The sequence below is a fragment of the Amphibalanus amphitrite genome, unplaced genomic scaffold (genome assembly GCF_019059575.1).
Source record: "Amphibalanus amphitrite isolate SeventyFive unplaced genomic scaffold, NRLGWU_Aamphi_draft 000668F_arrow, whole genome shotgun sequence".
Taxonomy (NCBI): Eukaryota; Metazoa; Arthropoda; class Thecostraca; order Balanomorpha; family Balanidae; genus Amphibalanus; species Amphibalanus amphitrite.
This window is the reverse complement of record NW_024882162.1, coordinates 59,241-82,066: the sequence shown is the minus strand read 5'-3', so window position 1 is coordinate 82,066 and position 22,826 is coordinate 59,241. Positions and strand designations below refer to the sequence as shown.

Here is a 22,826-nt window from a genome sequence, read left to right as displayed (position 1 = left end):
CTGCGCTAATTTTCGGACACATCCCAGAGAAATTCGACACTGATGTCACCAATTTTGAGCACCAGGAGCAGGAATCTTCGACGGCCACCGGGCATCACCAGCAAGTATATGTGTCACCAGAGAACTTCACCAGTGGGGCTTTAACGGGCGGCTCCTTCAGGATGTTTCACCAGACGGCTCAGCTTCACCAGCTGTGTTCACCAGTTGAAATCACCAGTAACCGTCTCCATCCAGCTTCACCACCCGATTACATCAGCGGGTGACGTCACCAGCTGTCGATCTGCCCGCTCTTCACCAGGCGTGCACCCTACCTCCAGTAGGGGTGCGGATGCGGGTGCGGGAAGGGCGGGTACGGGTGCGGGTGCGGCGGATACGGATGAATCACCTGACACTCGTTATAGCACGAGCCTCTGCAGCACTGCTCGTGGTATCCATAACACCCGGTACCCGGCACGCCGCACTCATGAGGCGGCGGGAAGACAGCGGGGCAGAACGCATCCGGTATCGAGTAGGGGCACAGCGGCAGGTGCGGGTACAGGTAGCTGCCCTCGGAGACCACCAGCAGCGCGGCCAGCAGGCCGACCAGCAGCATCAGCTTCATGGTGACCAGCACCGGGATGTACAGTCGGACGGAGTGTGGCACTCAGACAGGAAGCGCCGGTTATATAGCGCGGGCAAGGTACGCTGGCGGAAAATGGTACGGAAAAACTCGGCAGCTTGTCGCTGCACTGTCAGTGTACGATGCAGTACGTGTGAATTGTTAACGATGCTGGGGCCGTTATGGTAAATGCGGCTGCGGAATATGAATACTCGTAGACGTACTTCTTTGCTTTAGTAACAATCATAGGTACTCCAATTAGAGGTCATTGTTTGCAAGCTCATTTTTCATCGTGTTATCCCCGGATGGCAATAATATACTGTTTGTGGCTTCTTTTTTCACGCTAATGAACACAAACACCACATAACATACGATATATGTAATTAAATACACGATTTTCCGTGTGTAAATGCCGAAACGGCCAACGGGTTAGTAGAACGGGTCAATGGAGTTCAATGGGAGACAGTCGGTGGGAGACGGTCGGTGGGAGACAATCAGTGGAGTCAGTGGGAGACGGTCAGTGGGAGGAGGCGGTAAGGGAGAGACGGTCAGTGGGAGACGGTCAGTGGGAGACGGTCGGTGGGAGACAATCAGTGGAGTCAGTGGGAGACGGTCAGTGGGAGGAGGCGGTCAGTGGGGAAAAGGTCAGTGGGATCAATGGGAGATGATCAGTGGGGTCAATGGGAGACGGTTGCAGTGGAAAAAGGTCAGTGGGGTCAGTGGGAGATGTTCAATGGGAGACGATCAGTGTGAGACGGTCAGTGGGGTCAGTGGGAGACGGTCAGTGGGAGGAGACGGTAAGGGAGAGACGGTTAGTGGGAGACAGTCGGTGGGAAAAGGTCAGTGGGATCAATGGGAGACGGTCAGGGGGAGGGTGGGAGACGGTCAGTGGTAAACAGCCAGTGGGAGACGGTCAGTGGGGCCAGTGGGAGATGGCCAGTGGTCAGTGGGAGACGGTCACTGGTCAGTGGGAGACGGTCAGTGGGAAGTGGTCAATGGATGGGAGATGGCTAATGGGAGACGATCAGTGGGAGATGGTCACTGGTCAGTGTCAGTGGGGTCAGTGTCACTGGTCAGTGGGGTCAGTGAGAAACGGTCGCTGGAAGACGATGGGAAACGGTCAGTGGTCAGTGAGAGACGGCCAGTGGAGACGGTGGGAAACGGTCGCTGGGAGACGGTGAGACACGATAAGTGAGATAAGGTCAGATGGAGACGTAAAGTGAGAGACGATCAATGGGATTTGTGGTAGAGGAGTGGTTTTGCTGTGTGAGGCGAGTTAAGGTAGAATTGGATACATTAGATGACATATTTGGGATTATTTTTTACGATAATAAGTCGTCTGCGGCTCTCCAAAATTTGATTTAACTTTAGATTTCGATGAATGAAAGCGTGTTTTTATGCCTAGTAAGAAATTGCAGTAAAATAACAGCTAAAGCGAGCCCATTTATCGTAGCCTTGAGCGAGCATTGAGCACGACAATCTATCGCCTCAGGCTACGAAGAGCCTTGGGAAGAGGAAAACAAGAGCGGATTAGATTTGGGGCGGATTCCGGGTTGTGCGGATGGCCAGGGGTTGAGGGATAAGCTAAAACCTTTCCACGTCTTCTCTGGTGAGTATTTTATAGTTTTTCATCCGCAGACGTCTTCTATTTTTGTGGGGTTCTGATTCATTGTGTTTTGCTTCGCTTTTGTCTAAGATGAATTGAAACGTTTTTTTTTGCCAAAATTACCTGACGTCCATAATAAACATGGTCTTGGTATGTATAACAGTTGGTTTCCCTAGTATGATATATAATTTACATGACATTTATGCATGTGATATTCACTCTCCTGTGATGTTTCAATATTGATAGAGTTGATCACGAGCTGGCATTGGTTTTAGAAGTTCCTGCCTTTTCTACAGTGTCCACTGTCCACTGTCCATAATTCATGACATGTATTGGTTGTTTCATGAAAAAATTCACAATTTTTATTACAAAAGTTAAGGCTGCATTGCAGCTCAACTCAATCCGCATCCAGCAAGGAAGCTAATTCCAAGAACCTCGTGGTCCTGTGGACATTATCTTCTGAGTCAAATATGATGAGCTTTGCCTTAGTTGTAGTCATTTTCTTTTCAACTCAGACTTTGGAAAGTCTTAAGTTCCAATCTTGATATTATTTCTAGGAGTCTGTGCACCTTAACTTACTTACTTACTTACTTACTGAATTACAGGAAAGGTGATAGGCTAGGAAAAGGAAGCCTGTGGATTTCCTGCTCATTGGCTTGTAGTTTAGTCCTGGTCATTAAGCCCTAGCCAGGTAGCATGAGCTAGTTGTTGAAGCTTACCAGCAGCGCAAGTGCTGTGGCACAAATTTTTAAGTCCAATGCATAGGTAGCTACTGTGCCATGGCAAAATTTCCAGTTAAATCTTTAAAGTAGAGTTTTTTAGTTATTGTCTGATGAATGCAAGAGAATCTGAGCTTATTTCAATCCACCTAGGCAGTGCCCAGGTGCCTAGTTCAGCAGGATAGTTTCCCATCATACCTTTTCTATTCTCATACAAGAATAACAAGAGCTGAGTGATTTGCTTTGAAAATAAGAAGGAGAGGAGTGGGAGACCTCATGTTTATGGCCACAAGCTAGTCAATTGGGAGGGAAGCTACCTAATTAAAAAGAACTTGAGCTGTACTTCCTGCCACAGGATTTGCTACTGTCTTGCCAGTTGCCAATCATCAATCTTTTTACAAACATTCCAACTTTTCAAACAAACTGTGGATGGAGTCCAGGGAGGTTCAGGGCTCAAGGCTGTTCTCCTGGCCACCAGCTGATGAGACTGGTACACCATAAATATTATTTTAGAAAAAAAAAGTTTTTAATGTTCCAAATTTTCTTGCATTACCTCCCATATTTGGTGATTGGCAATTGCCAGATATCACTCTTAAGCCACCCAATGAAATTGCTCATTTACATACAATGACAAGGTCGTGAGCAAAGTGACTTCTAAATACACGAAGATGAAGAAATGTAGTTTGACTCCTCTCAGACCAAAGGTACTTGGTGTCTCCTGAGCAAATCCTGTGAAAGGAACTTAAATGTCTTTTTATTTCACTATTTTTTTCTACTCTCTAGCATCTGCACTGCATATATAATCTACATTGCATGTGAAATAGGTATTTACTACTAACAGTAAATGGAGTCTGAGCGAGCCATGAAAGGCTGTGTCAGCCAAGTGTCAGTGTCACACAAGGCTGCTCTGTAGTGTGGTGGGTGATGTGTCTTTTAATAGGAAATGCTTTGCTAGAAATATTTTTGTTATTCAGCCTTTGATGAAAGTTACATGTGAAAAATCTTACTCAAGTTCTGTGCAATTGACCTAAATTTGGAGGTCGCCAATAATCGGCCACAATCCTAAAGTTGGGTACTTTGGGCCTTCTCTCATTGATGTACAAAATGCAGACTTTTCGCGGCGGTGCAGCTCACTTTTAAGGCGAAAAGCACCCCATTGTACGAGTATTGCACGCATCTTCACTTAACGCAATAAGTCATGGCACCACTGAAATCCTACCTGTGCTGCCTTCTCCTTACAGGTGCAGTCCTTACACCTGCCTTTGAGTCGCCACCCAGTGAAGCTCAGCGCAGCACTGTTCCGCGAGCCGCGCCGACATGGCTGAGGCGCCAGACATCGGGGGAAGTGTTACCCCCGGCGGTGGGGCCCAGGTGAAAATCGGAAACTACATCCTCGGAGACACCATCGGCAAAGGCACCTTCGGAAAGGTCAAGTGTGAGTACCGGTAGCCTGGAAAGGTGGATGGGACGTGAATGATTCGGTGGATGGGGAAAAAAACATGGTGGTTGGGGAAATATTTTATTTAGGTGAAATTTCGATGATTAGTAAAGCATGGAGTGGGTGATGTTAGTTAAGATTATTCGTATTTTAGCGAGGTCAGATTGATAAGTGGGGTGGAGTACGGTGATAGCTGTCATTGTTATGTTATGTGAATATCCAGGAAATGCCTGTCATTTTAGTCCTCATTTCGTTAAGTTTTCTGACCTAATGTATAAATGTGAATGACGGCCCAGAACTCGTTTGTCATTGTTGCCAACGTTACTCGCCCCTTACCGCCCGATGGCGTCCCTTTGGCAGTCGGAATCCACCAGAAGACGCAGAACAGGGTGGCGGTGAAAATCCTCAACCGGGAGAAGATTAAGAATCTGGATGTAGCCGGCAAAATTAAAAGGGAAATACAGAATCTTAAGCTCTTCCGCCATCCGCACATCATCAAGTTGTGAGTAATGCTTGTACTTGCCAATAGTGCTATCGTGTTTGCTGTTTCAACTCTGATTATACCTGTTAGTCCTCCTGATTAATTGATCATATTTGTGTCTTTTCCGCCTGATAACCGATCATCTCTCTGAGCATTCATCCATTAATCGATCATATGCGTGTCTGTTTATTCAGCAACCGTTCGCATGCCTGTCTTTCCGCCAGATGACTGATCGTTTGTTTGTTTATTTGTTCAGGTACCAGGTGATCAGTACCCCGACGGACATATTTATGGTCATGGAGTTTGTGTCCGGCGGCGAGCTGTTCGAGTACATCATCAAACACGGAAAGGTACGGGCACAAACATACACGGCAGGGTCGGACAAACGTTTTTTTTTTTGAAAATATATTTATTGTTATTTTTTGTTTGAATGTTCAATGTTCATTTAAAAAAAAAACTTGTCGTGGATGCATTTGTTACTTCCTTTGAGGCCGCAGTTCCAGCGCTTAACTTTCGTTTATTACACTATCATACCATCATTTCATTGGTACATTCATTCATTCATTCATTCATTCATTCATTCATCCATCCATCCATCCATTCATTCATTCATTCATTCATTCATTCACTCATCCATTCATTCATTCACGTGCCCTTTTTGTCTGGCTCCTCAGCTGAAGGAGCAGGAGGCGCGCCGGTTCTTCCAGCAGATCATCTCCGGCGTGGACTACTGTCACAGACACATGGTGGTCCATCGAGACCTGAAGCCGGAGAACCTCCTTCTCGACTCGCATCTCAACGTCAAAATCGCGGACTTCGGTGAGAGGGCGGGAAAGGCGGGACAAAGGAGAACTGATAGGGAAATTGACATTGTTCGATTAACAGCATCATTAGAATATGATGATTGGCTACGAGGTTAATGGCTTGCCTTGTTCTATTTTTTATTTTATTTTTAGATAAATGACTTCTTTTCAAGCCCGCCCAAAACCTAAATCGCCACCAATTATCGGTTAATATATCCATTTATCGGTTAATCTATCGTTCAAGGAAAATTGTATATGTTCAAGCCCTCCTAAAACCCAACACATTACAATCACTAGCTGTTCTAGCCTCCCCGGCTAATATTTCCCTCCTCCTTCGCTCCGCCAGGTCTGTCCAACATGATGAAGGACGGCGACTTCCTGTCGACCTCGTGCGGCTCTCCCAACTACGCCGCCCCCGAGGTGATCTCCGGCAGCATGTACGCCGGGCCCGAGGTGGACGTCTGGTCCTGCGGAGTGATCCTCTACGCGCTGCTCTGCGGCACGCTGCCCTTTGACGACGATCACGTGCCGACGCTGTTCACCAAGATCAAGCGCGGCGTGTTCCCGATCCCGGACTATCTGAACAAACAGGTGGTGTCGCTGCTGTGCCACATGCTGCAGGTCCAGCCGATGACCCGAGCGACCATCGAGGATGTCAAGTGAGTGGCTGAGGGAGAATGACGGCAATTAGGGGAGAGGGGGTTTTGGGTTGTTACGAGCTGATGCTTTTTTATTTTATGTTGTCTTTTCTAGTTTTTATCATATTGATGTCTAGTTTGTCTGGATCTTTTGGCATACCTTAATCGCTTACCTTTCCGTAACTTTCAGTCAGAAATCATGATTGATTTCATCGTCAAATTCATCATATTTCCCCCTTGAAGCCATGTGTTATTCCTCCCATACTTTCGCTAACAAGTGGTTTCATCGTCAACTTGTCTGTACCACCCTCTCAGAAATCATACTTGCTTTTCATACTTTCCTTTTCATACTTTCCTTTTATGCTTTCCAAAGTTTTCCAGTATCTAATGTCTTATGTTTGATGCCTTAAAAAAATCTGGATGTTTCATATGAATGTGATGCGTTTTCTCGGAAGTAGCTTTATTAGCGTTGCGAGTGCGTACTTACTTATCATGATTTAAAATGTGTCACTCTTTCGTGTTTTTGTCATTCCACTGAAGAAGGTCCAGCACCGAAAATATATTTTGGATTTGTTTTTGGCTTACATTAGTTATGAGCAAAAGGTTACTTATCCATCTGATTTCTTTCCTCCACCTGTTAAAAAGCTGTTTCTCAAAGTTCCCACATCCCTCTTTATCATAACAACCATCCATGTGTCTTCTCTCACCCTCAGGAACCACGAGTGGTTCCAGCAGGACCTGGCGGCCTACCTGTTCCCGGAGCCTTCCGAGCAGGACTCGTCCATTATCGACCAGGACGTGGTCGCAGACATCTGCGTCAAGTTCAACGTTTCCGCGGACGAGGTAGGAGAACAGAGACGACTGTCTGTAATGGCCGATTAGAAAAAAATATTCGTTTGGATGTGATTTTTTTATGCTGCCCTGAGGCAGGAACGCGGGTGTGCAGGGCAACACGGGTGTGAACTGTGATTAGTCATGCTTTGATGTGATACTTTCACAACTCTACTTGTCCATTTCACCATGCCTGCCTCCCCTACTGCTGTACTACCGTTGACATGGTCCCTTGTCGTCGGGCCGCCCCTTCCCCGTCAATGTTTGTAGCTTATGGTAATGGGCAGCTCGACAGAATGCAAATTGAAATGGTTTAGAATAATAAACTTATTACCGAGGCACGTCTTGCACAGCATCACACCCTCAGTGTGATGTGACGTGTCCCCACTCCCTTGCTGTGGCCCCTTCTGGCGTACTTGGAGGATCCTCCCCATTGGACAGTTAACACCCATTCCCTCTTCTGACACCCTCCCCCCCACTCTCCCCCGTCAGGTTCACGCCGTGTTGCTATGACTCTATGACTCTCTCTCTCCTCTATTGACTCTGACACCCCCCCCCCTCCCTTATCAGATACACGCCGCCCTGTTATCTGAGGACCCGCAGGTCCTCTATGACTCTATGACTCTCTCTCTCTATGACTCTGACACCCCCCCCCCCTCCTTAGGTCCACGCTGCGCTGTTGTCGGAGGACCCGCAGGATCAGCTCTCGATAGCCTACCATCTATTGATCGACAACAAACGGCTCTCCGTAGAGGCGGAGAAGTTCGAGGTCCGAGAGTTTTACGGGCCTAACTCTCCGCCGCCAACGGCGCCCATGAAAGTCGGTCCACTCGGTGAGTTAGAGGGGTGGAGGCGGAGGGAAAGGAAGAGAAGAGGAGGGATGGGATGGGATGGGATGGGATGGGATGGGAAGGAAAGGGAAGGGAAGGGAAGGAAAGGAAAGGGAAGGGAGGGGGAGGGGAGGGGAGAGGGAGAGACGGAGCTGAAGACTGGATAGGGGAGGCAGATAAAGAGGACGGAGAGGAGATACGGAGACGAGAGACGGGGATGAAATGACGGGAGATGGGAGCCAGGAAACAGAGACGGTGATGGTGACGGTGACCGACTGGGAAGAGAACGGGAGAAGGAGGGGAGAGAGAATCGCACGGGAAGGGAGACAGGTGATGGCTGTGGGTAGAAGCGCGACAAAGTTTCTGCAACGAAATCAGTTATGTTATTGACTGCATAACGGCGTGTGTGGAGTTGTGACCGTCATTAAAGACTTAGGCCTTGCTCGCTGGTCCGTTTCGCGGTATTGTTTACGAGTGGCACGGCGAAGCTTCATTTTCCGTTCCCAGTCATCGCCGACTGATAATTTCCCTGACCCTCTGTGACGTGACTTGGCGGGGCTTTATCCGTTTTTATTTTGTGGTCTGAATTTGTCTGGTGTTATGTCTGATCTGGATCTCTGTCTGTATTCTGTCAGCCACGGGTCTGACCTGTCTGATGTGGGTCTGATCTCCGTCTTTACTACAGTTTGTGTCTGATCTCGGTCTTTTTTGGTTTGTATCTAATTCAATTCGTGGTCTGTATCTGCCCAGTTCAGGATTCTGTTCTGGTACTCACGTGTTTTACTCGTTACTGTGAAGTGGTTACGTCCGCCACGTATTGTGCTTGGTCTGGTTCAACATGTCTGACTTGGTGTTCTTTTTATCCCCCAGGGAACCCGATCCGTCTGTGTGTCTGATCTGTACATATCTGTCCCATGTCCCTGTATGTCAGACGTCCCCCTGTTTTACCCGTGTCTGTCCCCCAGGGAACCCTACCCGTCTGTGTGTCTGACCCGGGTCTGTCCCTGTATGTAAGACGCCTCCCTGTTTTACCCCGTGTCTGTCCCCCAGGGAACCCGATCCCGACGGGCGAACCGGCCGGACGCCCTCATCCTGAGAGAATACCGCGTAAGTACGAGAGACGCTTCTATCGTACACGGGACCTGACCGATGGTTGGTAGGGTATAATGCATGCGCATCTCAACTGAAACTTGTTTGAAGACACGTCATGAAAGTCACCAGTGAATATATTGTGCATGGATTAGGAAGTGAAAATGTCTGCCAAGTTTTGTCTCGACCTCGGGACGTTCCTCTGAATTTGCAATGCAGATTCCTGCTTAAGAGATTTATTGGTGGCAACGGGCAGAAACACACCTCTGACAATGCTAGTGGTCCCCGGACTTTCTGATTCATGCTCGAATGTGTTGTGGTTGTGAATATGTCCTTATGTTCTGACAACCTGCTCCGTTCATTCATCTGGCCCCCATCTCTCTGGTTATTATTGCCTGAATGATCCAATGGCTCTATTGTTCTTTCGCCATTCAAAGTGGCTTACGACCTCTGCTCACCCGCGACTTCTGGAGGTCACGTATTGATCTCTTCTCTCTTATGATCCGTGACTTCTGGCCCCAAACTTTTGCTCCAAAATGTCCCGCCCGAAATCTCTGAATCCCACGAACCTCCCAACCGTAACCTCACCTGATCATTATACTGCTAACCTCTGACTATTAATCCCTGACATGTCATCCTTGACCCCTGATCGTATTGCATGAGAGAAGACTGGTCAGGCATCTCTGGTCTGGCGTACTGTGACCTCAGAAATGATGACCGCGTGACCTGACCCGTGACCTGACCTAACCCCCTCCCCTCCCCTCTGGTAGCGCTACGCGCCGAGCCGCCGGCGGCAACCTCTGGGGAGGAGGGCCGGCGCTCGGTCAGTGCGCCAATGAAGCGCGCCAAATGGCACCTGGGTATCCGCTCCCAGAGTCGTCCCCTGGACATCATGCACGAGGTCTACCGGGCCATGCAATCCCTCAACTATGTGAGTATCCGCGTTTTGGGATGAGTGTTAGCACAGAGAAGAAGAAGTCATAGATAGAGAGTCTGTGTCTATAGAGTCTGTGTCTAGAGAATCTATACAGAGAAGCCTGTGTTGTTAGCGAGGGAGCTCGTTTTTCCCTCCAACGGTGTTTTACTGGCTGATAGATACTCGCCAAATATGGTCTAGAGATCCCCGATTCAATTGCAAAATACTTGGGTGCTGGTGGTGGGGAAGTGTTAAGTGCCGTGGCGAGGCCTGGAGCTTGTCCGCAAAGCATTTGTTAACAGGGGCTTTAGACTAGAGCGTCTGCTAGACATTGGTCATTTTGCAGCCGCAAAGTATGCCGATATTTGTATTGAATGGAGGAAATCGATGGTTACACACAATCTGATCATAGTTGGAAGGACCACCACTAAGCCGAACTTTTGTAACGTTTCTACAGTACATTCAGCGACAGCAGGAAACTTTCTCTGTTACAAACGGACTACCGTTATGCATTTATGCAGTATGCACCGGCATGACAGCCTGAGTCATGCGACTGGGCCTCTACTTTGTTCGTCATCGCATCGGGCGCGGGGAGCGTAGATCGTAAATACTAAAGTATTGTTTGCGTGCCTCTCTTTGCTCTTTCCCCTCTTTCCTTACCGAGCAGCCGCGCAAAATGGCCGAGTGGGAAGCGCTGTCGATTATAAAGGGAATCGGGTTTGGTTATGTAGACATGCTCGCGGTTTCGTAGGTTTCGTGTCGTGTGTGATTTTTTCCCGTCAGGTTAACTGTTTGACTGGATGGACGGGTATTGTTAGTGGTGGCCTTCCAGGCGTGAGGAAATGGATGTAAAAATAGCGGGACACGGGGCTTAGCTTTTAAGCGTACTACGCCCGTGCCGACTGAAATTGCCCGCTGAAGCTGAAAGCAAATTATTTCTCCCTGCGTCTGCAGTTAGAAAGCAGAAAAGTACACAAATGAAATTGGGGAGCGGTGATTATATTTTGGGCCGATAATGAGTCATCTATCATAGTTTTGGGGAAAATCCTGCAAAATAATAGGCGGTGGCTTATTAAGGCACTTTTTGTCTACCTTGCAAATAGCTGCTTTGCACTTTATTCGCCTCGTCGTCATTATAGACATCCCGGACGTCGGCTAGTGATTTCACTTAGCAGTCATGCACACTAATTTCCTTCGTCACCTAATCCGGACATATTGTTTATGGTGCTGACTGGTGATTGCAGTCACATCTTCGCTCCTACTATGACACATCCAAAACGCCAGCCAGATGACGGCTTGATAAATAGTGCAAATAAGTGCGATAAGTAGTGCGAGATGTTTGGAATAGAAGAACGGTGTTAAACGCCTTTTATACACCGGCGGCCCTGTAACCTGTATACGCTTGTGTGTATGCGTCTCTATACGCCGGTTGAACGCATGTACACTTGTCTTGATGCAGACGTTTAACTATTCAATTTCTCTCTCTTCCTCGCCGCCCCGCAGACCTGGAAGACCATCAACAACTTCTCTGTGCGCGTGAAGCACCTGAACCCGGTGACGGGCCGGTACGTGAAGATGGCCCTGCAGCTGTACCAGGTGGACTCCCGCAGCTACCTGCTCGACTTCAAGTCGATCCTCAGTGACGATCAGGCGCAGGCCGCCAATGCAGGTAAGGAGTCGTGGGGACTGGGGTGGTGTAGAAAGGAGAGGAAGTAGAAGGGTGGCATCTTATGGTAGAAGGTAACTAGGTGGTATCTCCTGCCTCCTGGTGAAAGGTAGCGCTGGCATCTAGTTTATGTAATGGGTAGGGGTGTTATAGAACGTAGACTGGAAGAAGTGGGGTGGTATCTTACAGCGGAAGGCATCTGGTATCTTTATCGTAGATGTCATGCATTCATGCGTTAGGGAGAGTCTCGTCTGGGGTGATTTGAATAATATGGTAGATAGTGAAGCAAAAAAGCGTGAAATCTAGATATGGGAGGTGAGTGTAAGGTCAAGCTCGGTGTCACGAGTTGTTTTGTTTAGCTTGAGACTAGGGATTGTTGATGTCGATTCTTTTTTATAGGGTGGGACGGGTAAATGTTGACTGGAAAGTTTGAGGTACATGAGAATTACCTCATAGGCTGCGTTTATTGCCATTTCCGTAAGAAAAGGTTATCACCTCGATTATTTTTTGCAAGGAAATTACATCGGGTCTCGTCAACTTCCGCTTCGAAACTTCTCAAAACACTGGGAGTAAATAAAGTGTCAAGTGATTTATCCGATTTCACCTTCGTTATAAACAAAATTGGTAGAGCAGAATTCTTGCAGTAAAAAGCTTCATACAAGGCCACAGCCGTTGTAGAACTGTCACCTCGATGTGGAACAGGGCTAGACGTATTTAGGGGTTTCAAATGTGGATGGGATCAGTGCCGACTATGGTGGTTGTTTTGGTGCTTGTCTCAATGTTGGTGCTGCGATGGTGCCGGCACCGCTGTCGGGGTGGTGACCCGATCAGCCGTTTTTTATTGTCGCCGCTGGTTGATCATTGTGGCTAGCTAGCCGTAGCCAGCATGGCTGGATCAGGGCTACTACGTACGACAGACTAGCTGGCAAACAGAGGGTGTTGCCGTATTTTTTAGAATCTGCAGTAGTGCAACGGCTAGTGCGGCTAGTAGTCATGTAGCTAATAGTGTCTCTTGTCTCGTAGTTGTGGTAGTGGTAAACGTGCTCGCACTGTTAAAGCCTTAGGCAGACGGAGTAGCTCTAGAGCACATGACAACAAATCGCCATACTTCTCAGATACAGTGGGGTAATAAGAGTTGTGATTAACTACCTCCTTGGTTTGCCCACTGCCAGTGCGTGCCGTATAGATGGAGTGATGGGGTTGGGCAGTTACGTCTCTTATGGGACGAATTATATCAGTACTGCCACGCAGGTATAGCATGAAGTCTTCAACAACACCTTGCCTGTGTGTGTGTGTGTTTTTTTTTTGTGGAAACCCAAACGATGATTGGTGTTGAATTGAAGTGGTAGGAGTTCACACACCGCCCAGAAAATCTAATTGCGGTATAGTACACTGTTCTTTACATGCCACAGTCGCACCCTCAATTAACCTCACCCGGATCTGACCTCGAGTTTGAATATCTTTTCGCAGTCGATGTCTTTTATTCTAGCATATAATATTCCACCGCTGTAGTTTGCAGTCGGCCGCTTTATGTTGGCACCGTCAATAGTCTAAATCATCAACTGGATTTTTTTTTTTTCTACGGCGTAGTCTGCTGCAGCACCGCCCATTTTCCTACTAGTGTTTCATCAGACGGACCCTGTCTGATCCCTCTTTGTTATCCTCTCATCCACCCGTTCCCACGTGTTTGGCGTTGTGTGTTTTTATTTGACTAACTCAATCTTCCTTCTGTGACTCATGCGTTTCTGTGGCTAGGCTAACACCGGCTTGGATTTTCAGTTATGGGAGGGGTTGTTTTGGTGGTAAACACGTTTTTATGGCACGTTTTCCTTGCGGAATGGCTCCTCCTTTTCTCCTGGTTTCCCGTGGAGGCACGCTGACATTATGATATTCTGGTGCGCGATATGCAGTCATACGAGTCTCAGTGTTAACTTTCCGAAAAAAGATCTACAGATTTACTGATCAACGGTAGATGTTTCTCTAGAGCCCAGATTGCAGAACTCACAACGCTTCTGTGTTCTGTCTTATTATGAATGCTCGGATTTAGCAAGGCTAGAAAGGTGCCATCTGACATAATTATGCTCCGATCAGGACAATTTTAGGTCTCTGATGTTTCTATTACCCCTAAAAATTAGTTACTTTAAACCCAAGACTCACTCCTGCGCCATCCAGAGTTTCGTCCTCTGTTCAGTATCCTTCCCGTTAGCATGAGGACTCGACTGTGGGGCGGTGTTCCTATCAAACTGCACTGGCTCCTAGTTTTGGGTCTCTGGTGACCTTTGCTGATCTCTTGACCTTTGTTTGTCTCTGTCGACCTCTGTGGGTCTCTGTCGGTCTCTGGTGCCCTCTGGCGCTCTCCGGTGACCTCTGGTGACCCCTGTTGACCCGTGTTGACCCGTGTGACGGCCGCAGCGGCGGCTATTCCGTCTGTTGAGATCTGGCCACCGGTCGGGGGTCAGGAGGAGACCGAACAGCCCGCCGCGGAGAGTAAGTGGCTGCCGGCACCACCCCCGTCCGTCCGTCCGTCCGTCCGTCCGTCTGTCTCAGGGAATCGCGCTCGGACTCTGCCTCTCTCTCTCTCTCTCTCTCTCTCTCTCTCTCTCTCTCTCTCTCTCTCTCTCTCTCTCTCTCTCTCTCTCTCTCTCTCTCTCTCTCTCTCTCTCTCTCTCTCTCTCTCTCTCAATCTCCCTCTTTCTCTCCCTCTCTCTCTCTCTCTCTCACACTCCCTCTCTCGCTCTCTTTTTCTCTCTCCTCGCTCTTTCGCTGTCCCTCGGTCTCTACCTCTGCCTTCCTGTTTTTTTTTTCTTTTGCAATATTTTGTCGTCCGTCACATCACTTCTCGCTTTTGCGTGCCCTCGCTCTCGCTCGCACTCTCACTTGCCATTACTATCCCTGTCTTGGTCTTTATCTCTCCTGCTGTATATTTATCTTCCTCTCTCTCCCCCCATCTCTCTTGGTCTTCATCTTCCTCTTTCGCTCCATTCCTCTCTCTCTCTTCTCTCTCTCTCTCTTCTCTCTCTCTCTCTCTCTCTCTCTCTCTCTCTCTCTCTCTCTCTCTCTCTTTCTCTCTCTTCCCTTCTCTTTCTCTTTTCTCAGGGTCTGCTGTTTTATGCCATCCATCTACCTCGTTGTCGTATGGTTCACCCCGTTCGATTGTGTGCGCTGGCAAGAATGGGTTTGCTCTTCCTTCTTCTGCTGTAACATGGCTTGCTCCTGGCTGGATGGGTCAGTCTTCGGTCGTTTTTGGGACGTTTTTGTCGCTCGTTTTGTCTTCTAACCCTCCTTCTTGCAACATTTTTGAGATGTTTGGAACCCGCCTGTAATCTGCCGGTTCCCAGCTAGTGACCTTTTCACTCACACCTTGTGAATATTTCACTCGAATAGGCACCGTTTGATACCCCAGCACAAGCACAGCGCCTTTGGTTTCCTAGCCGGGCTGATGGAGCTTTTCTACTCATCTCTTCATCTTCTTGCTGTTCTGGGGTTGTTTGCATTCTCGTCGGTTTATCTCCCGCCATGTCTCTCTTCCAGCTTTCTCTTTTTATTCAATTATTTTCTTTCATTCGTTTGCTAACTTAATCTGCTGCTTTGGGAGTGTCGCCATATGTCATGGATGCATTCGCGACACTTATTTCACTAAGCCTCTTATGTTCTTCTCTCCATTGATTGGGCTTTTTGGAAACCCGACTCGGCTTCTCTGCCGTCTTTGTTTTTGGTTTTCGTCTCTATCTCTCGCGCTCTCCATCGATTTATCTTCTAACATCTAACGCCCAACTCCTTTGTATCCAGTAATGCCCAACATACTTATCTTCTAACTCGTGCTTGTTCTGCATTCTCGTTTTACTTCACTCCCCGACTTTGCACCTTGACGTGCTCCCTGTATTTGTGACTGCCTTCAACCTTTGTCAGCGATACAGTTTGTGCCGTTTATGTGTTGACATGGGACACTAACTTCGTTGTGCGTCTTCAGTGCATGCAAAACAATGTTTTTTCTCTAACTGTATCGTTTGTCCAATCCCTTGATCATTTGTCCAATTTAATGTGGTTCTGTCTCGACCCTCATCTTGGTGACTCTTGATCTGATCCGTGTTTCCTTTTATCTTCTGCCTTTCACATAAGCTCATCAGAATTTACCCTATTAAATGTTTTGCTTGCTACAGACGGTTAGGGGCGCTTTACATGGGGTTTAGTTGCTTCATGCAAAGCCGTTTGAGTAAGGTACAGCTCGGATAGCTTCAGCGATGAACGGTGTGCCTGCTGCGTGGTTTTGCAAATAGATTGCTTGCTTCCTGCTTTGTTGTTGTCCCTTGCTGGTTTGTGAAATATCCATTGCTGCGCTGCAGCGAACGGGGCTAGTGTTTGGTTTAGTGTATGTGCGCGCCAGCATGTATGTATCCAGTAAAGTCGCAAGTATTTGTGATGGCCTATTTTAGATTTGCGTAAATTCAGTCGCGTTGGGTGTACGATATGCTAGATTTCGCCTTATACAGGCGAAATCTAGCATATCTTACATAGTTACAGTGTGCATTTTCTTCCCGATGCTAGTGAGAATGGCCAAAGATGAAATCGTGGTGGCTGACTTGACGTACGCATGTGCTGTAATTTGACGCCTGCTGTACCTTTTGAAAATATTGTTACCCAAAGCTCGTGAAGTGTTCCCACATAGTACACGTGGGCTTGGTGGCTTACATGTTTGTCAATAGTCTCTTGCATGCTTGTTATTTGCATTGCATTGGTGTCTGGTGTATGCACAATATGTCCGCATGCTGCATAAGCAGTTATTATGTTACTGCAACGCTGCCTGTGCTGTATAAACAGTATTACGGTATCCGAGTATTATGTTTCGATGTTTTACCTACACATTTATGTAGATTAAATCTTTACATCATTACACCGTATGCACATCGCACAAGGGTGTTTTCTCTGACATTTGTACGGCAGACTGTACGGCAGTCATAGATACACTCCATGCTTTACACAGGGTATCTGTCATCTGATTCGTTCTATGTGGGTTATTCCCGCTGTTTGTACCTCTGGTGGCTTCTTCAAATGCATTGAGGTGTTTCATGTCCACTTTGCAGTCAGCAGTCGTATTTATTATACGCTAGAACATTGCACTACATACCGTCTTAAGTGTTCCATGGCTGTTAATTTTACGATGAATGGAATAGTGCTCATCTTGCTTTGTGCGTACGCAAGATTGTATTGCAATGTAAATAGCTTCGAGCTGGCAGTATGCACGCCTCTCTTCTTATGTATATGATAGCTGTGTTCTGTACTAGTTCGATGGTGCAGCTTTAATAATTTTTGCTTATGTGAATTGCAAGAGATGTGTGTCGCGATTCTCGAAAGTGACTGGTGTTTAATAGAATGTTTCATAGCATTTTTGTTCTCGTCACACTAGATTCAAGGCCGCTTTAACATCTTTCAGAACGTTACCGTCAATTCTTCTCTCCGTATAGCTCCGTTTAATCAATTATCAAACTAACTACTGTCTCGTAGCCTTTTTCGTCTCCCCTCTCGCCAACTAACCCCATCTAACCACTGTGTCGTCTATCTCCGTCCGTTCTCCATGAGCAGCAGCCTCCGCCGCCGCGCCTGCCGCACCGCCCGGCGCCTGCCTGAAGACGGCGCCCGTCTCCGACGCGGGATCCTCCGCTTCCAGTGAGTAGACATGTAAATATTGTATTGTAGATATGAAAAGGATAGATTATTGGGCTTCCAGTGAGAACTCGCTGTGTTCCCAGAGAGTTATAGTAGAAATGTGAGGCGGGGAGACTCCTGAGCCACCAGTGAGGATTACCTGTTGCTCGAGTGAGCGGGGTAGGGATGGTGTGGAGACTACTGTCGCTTCCAGTGAATAGAGGTCCGATAGGGATAGAGGTGCCGCGACAATTGGGCATGGATAGTAGGTGAAAATATCGGAGGGTGAAGTGGGAGGGTTGAAGCGTTATTATATCTTTATCGTCCTTTGCATGTATGCACGGATGTTTTAATGTTGCTGTTTAGCTCCGCTGTCTTATGGATGTAATAGTTGATGTGATAATAATTTTTATTGATGAATCCGAATAGCACGATGCATGGAACGTGGAAATATTTAACCCTGTATATTTCATACATGGAGGGAACAGGGATACACGCATTATGTCCTGGAAATAATCTGTGAATGTTCAGACTGTGTGTATGTCGTCGATATTCGATGCTATTCAAACGCCGAGCTCCTAGGAAAGTGGCTTTCAAATGGACCATGTTATGTTTCCCCTAGCGTATTACATTAGCGTCAATATCCGATGTGATGTAGAAGAATACCCAGATGCCCGTTTCGTGTTTGGATTTTCGTTTTTGTGTTATTTAGTGTGAACAACATGGCTGTTAAAATTTGCACACTTGCTCTACGCATCGCGGTCTATCTGATACATTGTTATCATTCGCCGTCATATGATAGTTGTGCCTTTTTCGCCCACGTTTTCCTCTGCTTCTTTCACTCTAATTGTACTCATGATTTGAAGAGCGTACGGCAAATTTAGAAGTCGGTGTCTCGTTCCAAAACCAGTGTCGCGTTGTCGCCTATTTTTCGATGTAGTTCACCCAACTATCCTATTATCTTCCATTGTTTTTAACGGTAAGTGGAATGTTGTGCGGTTTCGCCTTGAAAACACTTTTTATTCCATCCAGCACTGTGCCTTCTTTCCTCATTCATTTTAAAGCATGCGCAGAATGGCTTCTCACTATGCTCTCACAATCACTATGCTCTTAACTATGTTGGCATCCGTGTGCTGGATACTGACATGTGTTGATTCAATAACAACAACGCACGTAACATTTCCTTCCTTGCATTTCCTAGTATAAGTCCGGCCCTAGAGGAATTCCCACAAGATGTTCTGTGCCATCTACACACGATATCTTTTAGCGTTTGACATGTGTAATATACCTACCATTATCTCACTCCAACCAATTATCTACATCCTTGAAAACATGTTTTTTCTTTCTGAACTTGTTATTCTTATTTATTCCTGTAACCCATCAGTTGGTGCTCCTGGAGGCCGGAAACCCCTCATCATCCAATACACCGACCGAATACTTGAGTACACCATGCGCACTCAATGCATTGACCTCAGCTCCATTTCTGCATAGTCTTTAATGAAGATATCTAGGCACTGACCTAATCTCGTCTGACCACTTACCTCCTCTCTATAAAGCCACAGACTTCAATGAAGTTGTCTATCGACTAACCAAACCTCCGTCCCTCCCAGGTATGACCAGCGGTAGTTCCTCCACGGGCGCTACTACCTCGGAGGACCACCCGCGTCCCGAGTCGGCCCCGGCCGCTCCGGCAGCGTCCAGCAACGGCGATCTGTCACACCAGGTGGGACGAGCGTGGCAAGGGGATGGGACGAGAGGCGGGAGTGTTGGGATGGGCGGGATTTCGTGCGAGATAGGTACCTATTGTGTTGGGCTATGGATCTTGGAAGGGGCCTCGCTTCCTCAAGTTATCTCATCTTGAATTCTAAGTAGGCGTTTTGCATGCTGCACTGGTGCCTTTGTAACACTATCTATGCATTGTTTGATAAGTTTCACTGTAGACACTCTATGTCAGCATTCTTGGGTTCCGCTTATGGTTTTTGTTTGTTGTGTTGTTTGTCCGTCGCCCTGTTAACGCTGATGTCATCCCCTGACGTTTGTTGCTTGTCGGCAGAGTTCGACGGAGCTGTCTGCTCCCGCCACTGGGGCTCGCCACTACACCATGGAGTTTTTCGAGATGTGCTCGGCACTCATCACACAGCTCGCACGCTAGGCGGCCAGAAGGCTGGACTAGCGCCGCATAGATGTCGCCACTGTACCGCGCAGTATAGATGGCGTTGGTGTTCGGCTTTATAGATGACGCCGCCATGCCGCGCAGTATAGGCGGCGCCCCTGTGCGGATGCATGCGCGACGCGGGATGTTTGAATTGTGCCATAGTGGTAGATTTCTGAATAATGGATATCGATGAATGAGAAGCCGTACGGTTGTCTGTCCTCCGCGAACACGTAGCGGCGCCGTGTGCAATCATGTCCTGAATGTTATTTTGTCCCCACGTGTGTTCTTTACCTAAATGTACAACGTTTAACCAGCGCTCGCGCGGCAGAGGCACATAACGCTAGGTTAGGGTACGCTTACTTATTTTATCCCCTGTTGTGTAACGTAAGAAGAGGCTAGATCACGTAATTTGCTAGAGGGCATTCTGAGCCGATGCCTAACCGCCGTGGAACGCCACATGCCCTCACTTTGTTTCGCTGCGTCGCTGTCAATGTACTCTAGGCTAAGTCGCTCGCTCAGTTTTATGCATCTGACTGGTGCTGCGTCCGTCTCGTGACCCTTGACCCTTGTGCTTTGGCCGAGGTCAAGGTCAGGATCGGCGCCGGCGCCTGTCTGCTTTGGTGGTGGGTTTCGCGCCGGAGATCGGCACTGTCGAGATGTCTGTTAGAGTTCTGCACGGCTGCAATTTTCCACAGCCTAGCCGCCCCGCAGCCGTGGCTCCACAGCCACAGCCGCCCACAGCCGTGGCAAACTGTGGGCAGCCAGCCGTCAGCCGGCCGTGGATACTTTCAATGAAATGCAACCAAATAGTATATAATAAGTTGTTTTTAGTTGAAACATATAGCCAAAAGCACATTGCAATCGGCTATAGATTCTCAAGCTCATGAAGCATCATAGGTTAAGTGGTTGTGTATCTGGCTTTAGGCCGAAGGCCTGAAGCCTGATGCGCAACGCATGCCTATTGCCTACACAAGCCCTTGCAAGGGGTTAAGAAAGATGGGTAGGTACCTAGGTACCTACAACAACAGAAACAATAAACAACGAACCAGAATAGAAGCACTAGCAGTGTAGACATCTAATGCCAAATCCTGAAGCATGGTTGTGGGACAGAACAACAGACCATGATGCTTTTCATTATCAATGTTAGGTATGGAAAATGAAACTCAAGTTGATGGACTGTCAAACAGAGATTGTCTAGTCAAAACTCTTGCTTCTTTCTTACCTTGCATATTTTCTGGGGTGTGATATGCCAGACTTGAAGCAGCCTTCTGGGCAAGTCTCAAACTAATTTGATATGCAAGGCATCAAAACACTAGTGAGCATCCAAGAAAGAAAAACATTCTTCTATTTTGATTTTTCCAAATAATGATCTTCGCTCAAATCCCCCAAGGACGTGCGAGCCACAATTACCTCTTTTAATCAAAAATTTTACTTGAGTTTTTAATGACGTCAATAGCAAAGAAGTGGCAATAAATTGTTTTGTGTCACTATAAACAGCCATAAAAATTATAATTAATAAATAATAATGCTACGTAGTCAAAAACTTGCTTTCAAATAAAGAGTAAGTATCAAATTTATACATTTTCAGAAGAAGACGTCATTTTATTAGTAAAGTCAACAGCTCGCGTAAGAAATATTGTGTTCAGGGTTTTCACCGTCATGTGAATTACGTGTTCAGGGTTTTCACCATCATGTGAATTAACCGTAAGTAAGGTTCATGTTCACTTATAATCTAATTCCATTGGCTTATTTGATCAGCATTTTCTGTTAGCGGTCACTCACACACCAGTTAGAACATAAAGCGCCAGTTTTATATTATGTAATTGGACTTGCCGAAAATCCAGAAATACATCTAAGAGTTATGTTAGATAATATTTTATGAAGCCTTTACCTGCCTTTACCTAGGCGTGATTTCTTTTTCTATTACCTGAAAGAATTATTGAACGCTCATCTTCAATAGCTGTAAGGTGCTCTCCTAATGACCAGGTGAGATTGATTTGAGAGGGATGTGACAATGCAACATGCTGCATTTTCTGAAACTGTCAAGCTCTTGATGATGAAGGAACAATTGGTACCTATAATTAGTATTCTGTACCAGAGTGCAAACTCCCCTACAACAAATGGTAAAACCATTACAGGTTTTCAAAGGCTTCACCACTTTCAATGTTGCTGGGCATCCTTTGCATGAATTTTACAGGCTAGACTGCTTATCAGAATGTGAGATTAAGGATTTAAAATTTTATATTGGAGTACTTAAGATTGAGCTTGAAATCTCACAGCCGTGGCCACAGCCGTAGCCGTGTTCTTGGAGATATTTGCAGCCGCCCCGGCCCACAGCCGTGGGGCTGCAGCCAGCCGCGGCTGCAGCCGGCCGGTGCAGACCTCTAATGTCTGTCCCTTTGTTTGTCTCCCCTATACTAAAAGTGCCGAAAACGACTCCGCTCGCCCTTCGTGTGACCCAATGTACCGGTGCAATGACCTCGATGTACCCCGCGCTGTGGTGTCCGTACCGCCTGTACCGCATGCGTACTCCGCCTGCACCACCGCTGGTGTACTAGGGACTTAACTGTACCGCTTACCGGGGGTACTACTTCCCGTTCTGCGAGATAATCCGCAAGCTAGACAAACTCAAAACCTCAGTCTGCAAGCGTTGAGTCTATATCTCGCGATGCTAAAACGCCCGGTCTTTTGTGCTTTCCAACGCGCGAGGGGTCTGTTTTAGCCTGGAGGAGTCTAATGGCACTGTACTATATCTCTGTCAGTTTATTCGGTGGTGGGTTCAATATTGTGTAGACGCGTCTCGCGAGCCGCGTCCCAGCTCGTATGCTGACTGGGACACCTTTGGTGCTGTGCCATTCCTGAAACCTAAAACCCATCTTGGCCCTAAGAGTATTTCTGCATCTAGCGGCCCCATGCAGCTGCCATTATTTAGGGATCGCCATCTTTGGCCCTCGTCTCCCTTTCGACTGGCTGTCGTTTCTAGAGAGATCGCAAGCGGGGCTGGCCAATGAAAGAGCCGCCCTGTGCTTTATCAGAGTTATATATATACGTGCTGTGTGCTGAAAATGAATGGTTTGTCGGAATCAATAAACGGGAAATGTATTCTGGATACCAATGTGTGAGCTGGTGAATATCTGAGTCGGTGACGGCAGTATTACTGGCTGCAGGTAACACAACGCATGCTGACAATGCATTGCTACATGCTACAGTGGCGTAGGTCACTGGAGACAGAAAATATGTCATAGCTCACTAACGAGTTGCTGCTTTACTGGTGGGTACCGGGCCATTAAAGGGTCGCTGATCGGTGGCACCGGACGTTGGTGGGTCACTGAAGGACCATTGGCATTGACCCATGGTCAACGACCAGTGAAGCTTTACTGGTCACTTTAGTCACTGATGGGATCCGGGTTATC

The 22,826-nt window shown here is 47.3% G+C and overlaps 1 protein-coding gene across 4 annotated transcripts; it reads left to right on the top strand.

Annotated features, from left to right (window-relative positions):
* The first annotated feature begins 2,066 nt into the window (after window positions 1-2,066).
* Window positions 2,067-22,522, top strand: LOC122364307 (5'-AMP-activated protein kinase catalytic subunit alpha-2-like). 4 transcript variants are annotated; one of them, XM_043334557.1, is made up of 16 exons: window positions 2,073-2,207; window positions 4,165-4,358; window positions 4,722-4,863; window positions 5,099-5,192; window positions 5,517-5,661; window positions 5,992-6,304; window positions 6,997-7,126; window positions 7,779-7,947; window positions 8,995-9,051; window positions 9,804-9,964; window positions 11,453-11,618; window positions 14,028-14,102; window positions 17,196-17,279; window positions 18,869-18,981; window positions 19,312-20,071; window positions 21,803-22,522. In XM_043334557.1, exons 2-15 carry the CDS (start codon window positions 4,241-4,243, stop codon window positions 19,408-19,410), a joined length of 1,866 nt encoding a protein of 621 aa, XP_043190492.1. In that variant the 5' UTR covers window positions 2,073-2,207; window positions 4,165-4,240; the 3' UTR covers window positions 19,411-20,071; window positions 21,803-22,522. The 4 variants fall into 4 exon arrangements, with proteins under 4 accessions (XP_043190494.1, XP_043190495.1, XP_043190492.1 ...); XM_043334559.1 differs by lacking the exon at window positions 17,196-17,279 and having other exon boundaries at window positions 2,067-2,207; XM_043334558.1 differs by lacking the exon at window positions 14,028-14,102 and having other exon boundaries at window positions 2,085-2,207.
* The last annotated feature ends 304 nt before the right edge of the window (window positions 22,523-22,826 follow it).

Coding starts and splice junctions, on each gene's coding strand:
- LOC122364307 (XM_043334557.1), top strand. CDS start 4,241: ATGGCTGAGGCGCCAGACATCGGGGGAAGTGTTACCCCCGGCGGTGGG. Junction 4,864..5,098: donor CATCCGCACATCATCAAGTT/GTGAGTAATGCT, acceptor TTATTTGTTCAG/GTACCAGGTGATCAGTACCC. Junction 7,127..7,778: donor TCAACGTTTCCGCGGACGAG/GTAGGAGAACAG, acceptor CCCCCTCCTTAG/GTCCACGCTGCGCTGTTGTC.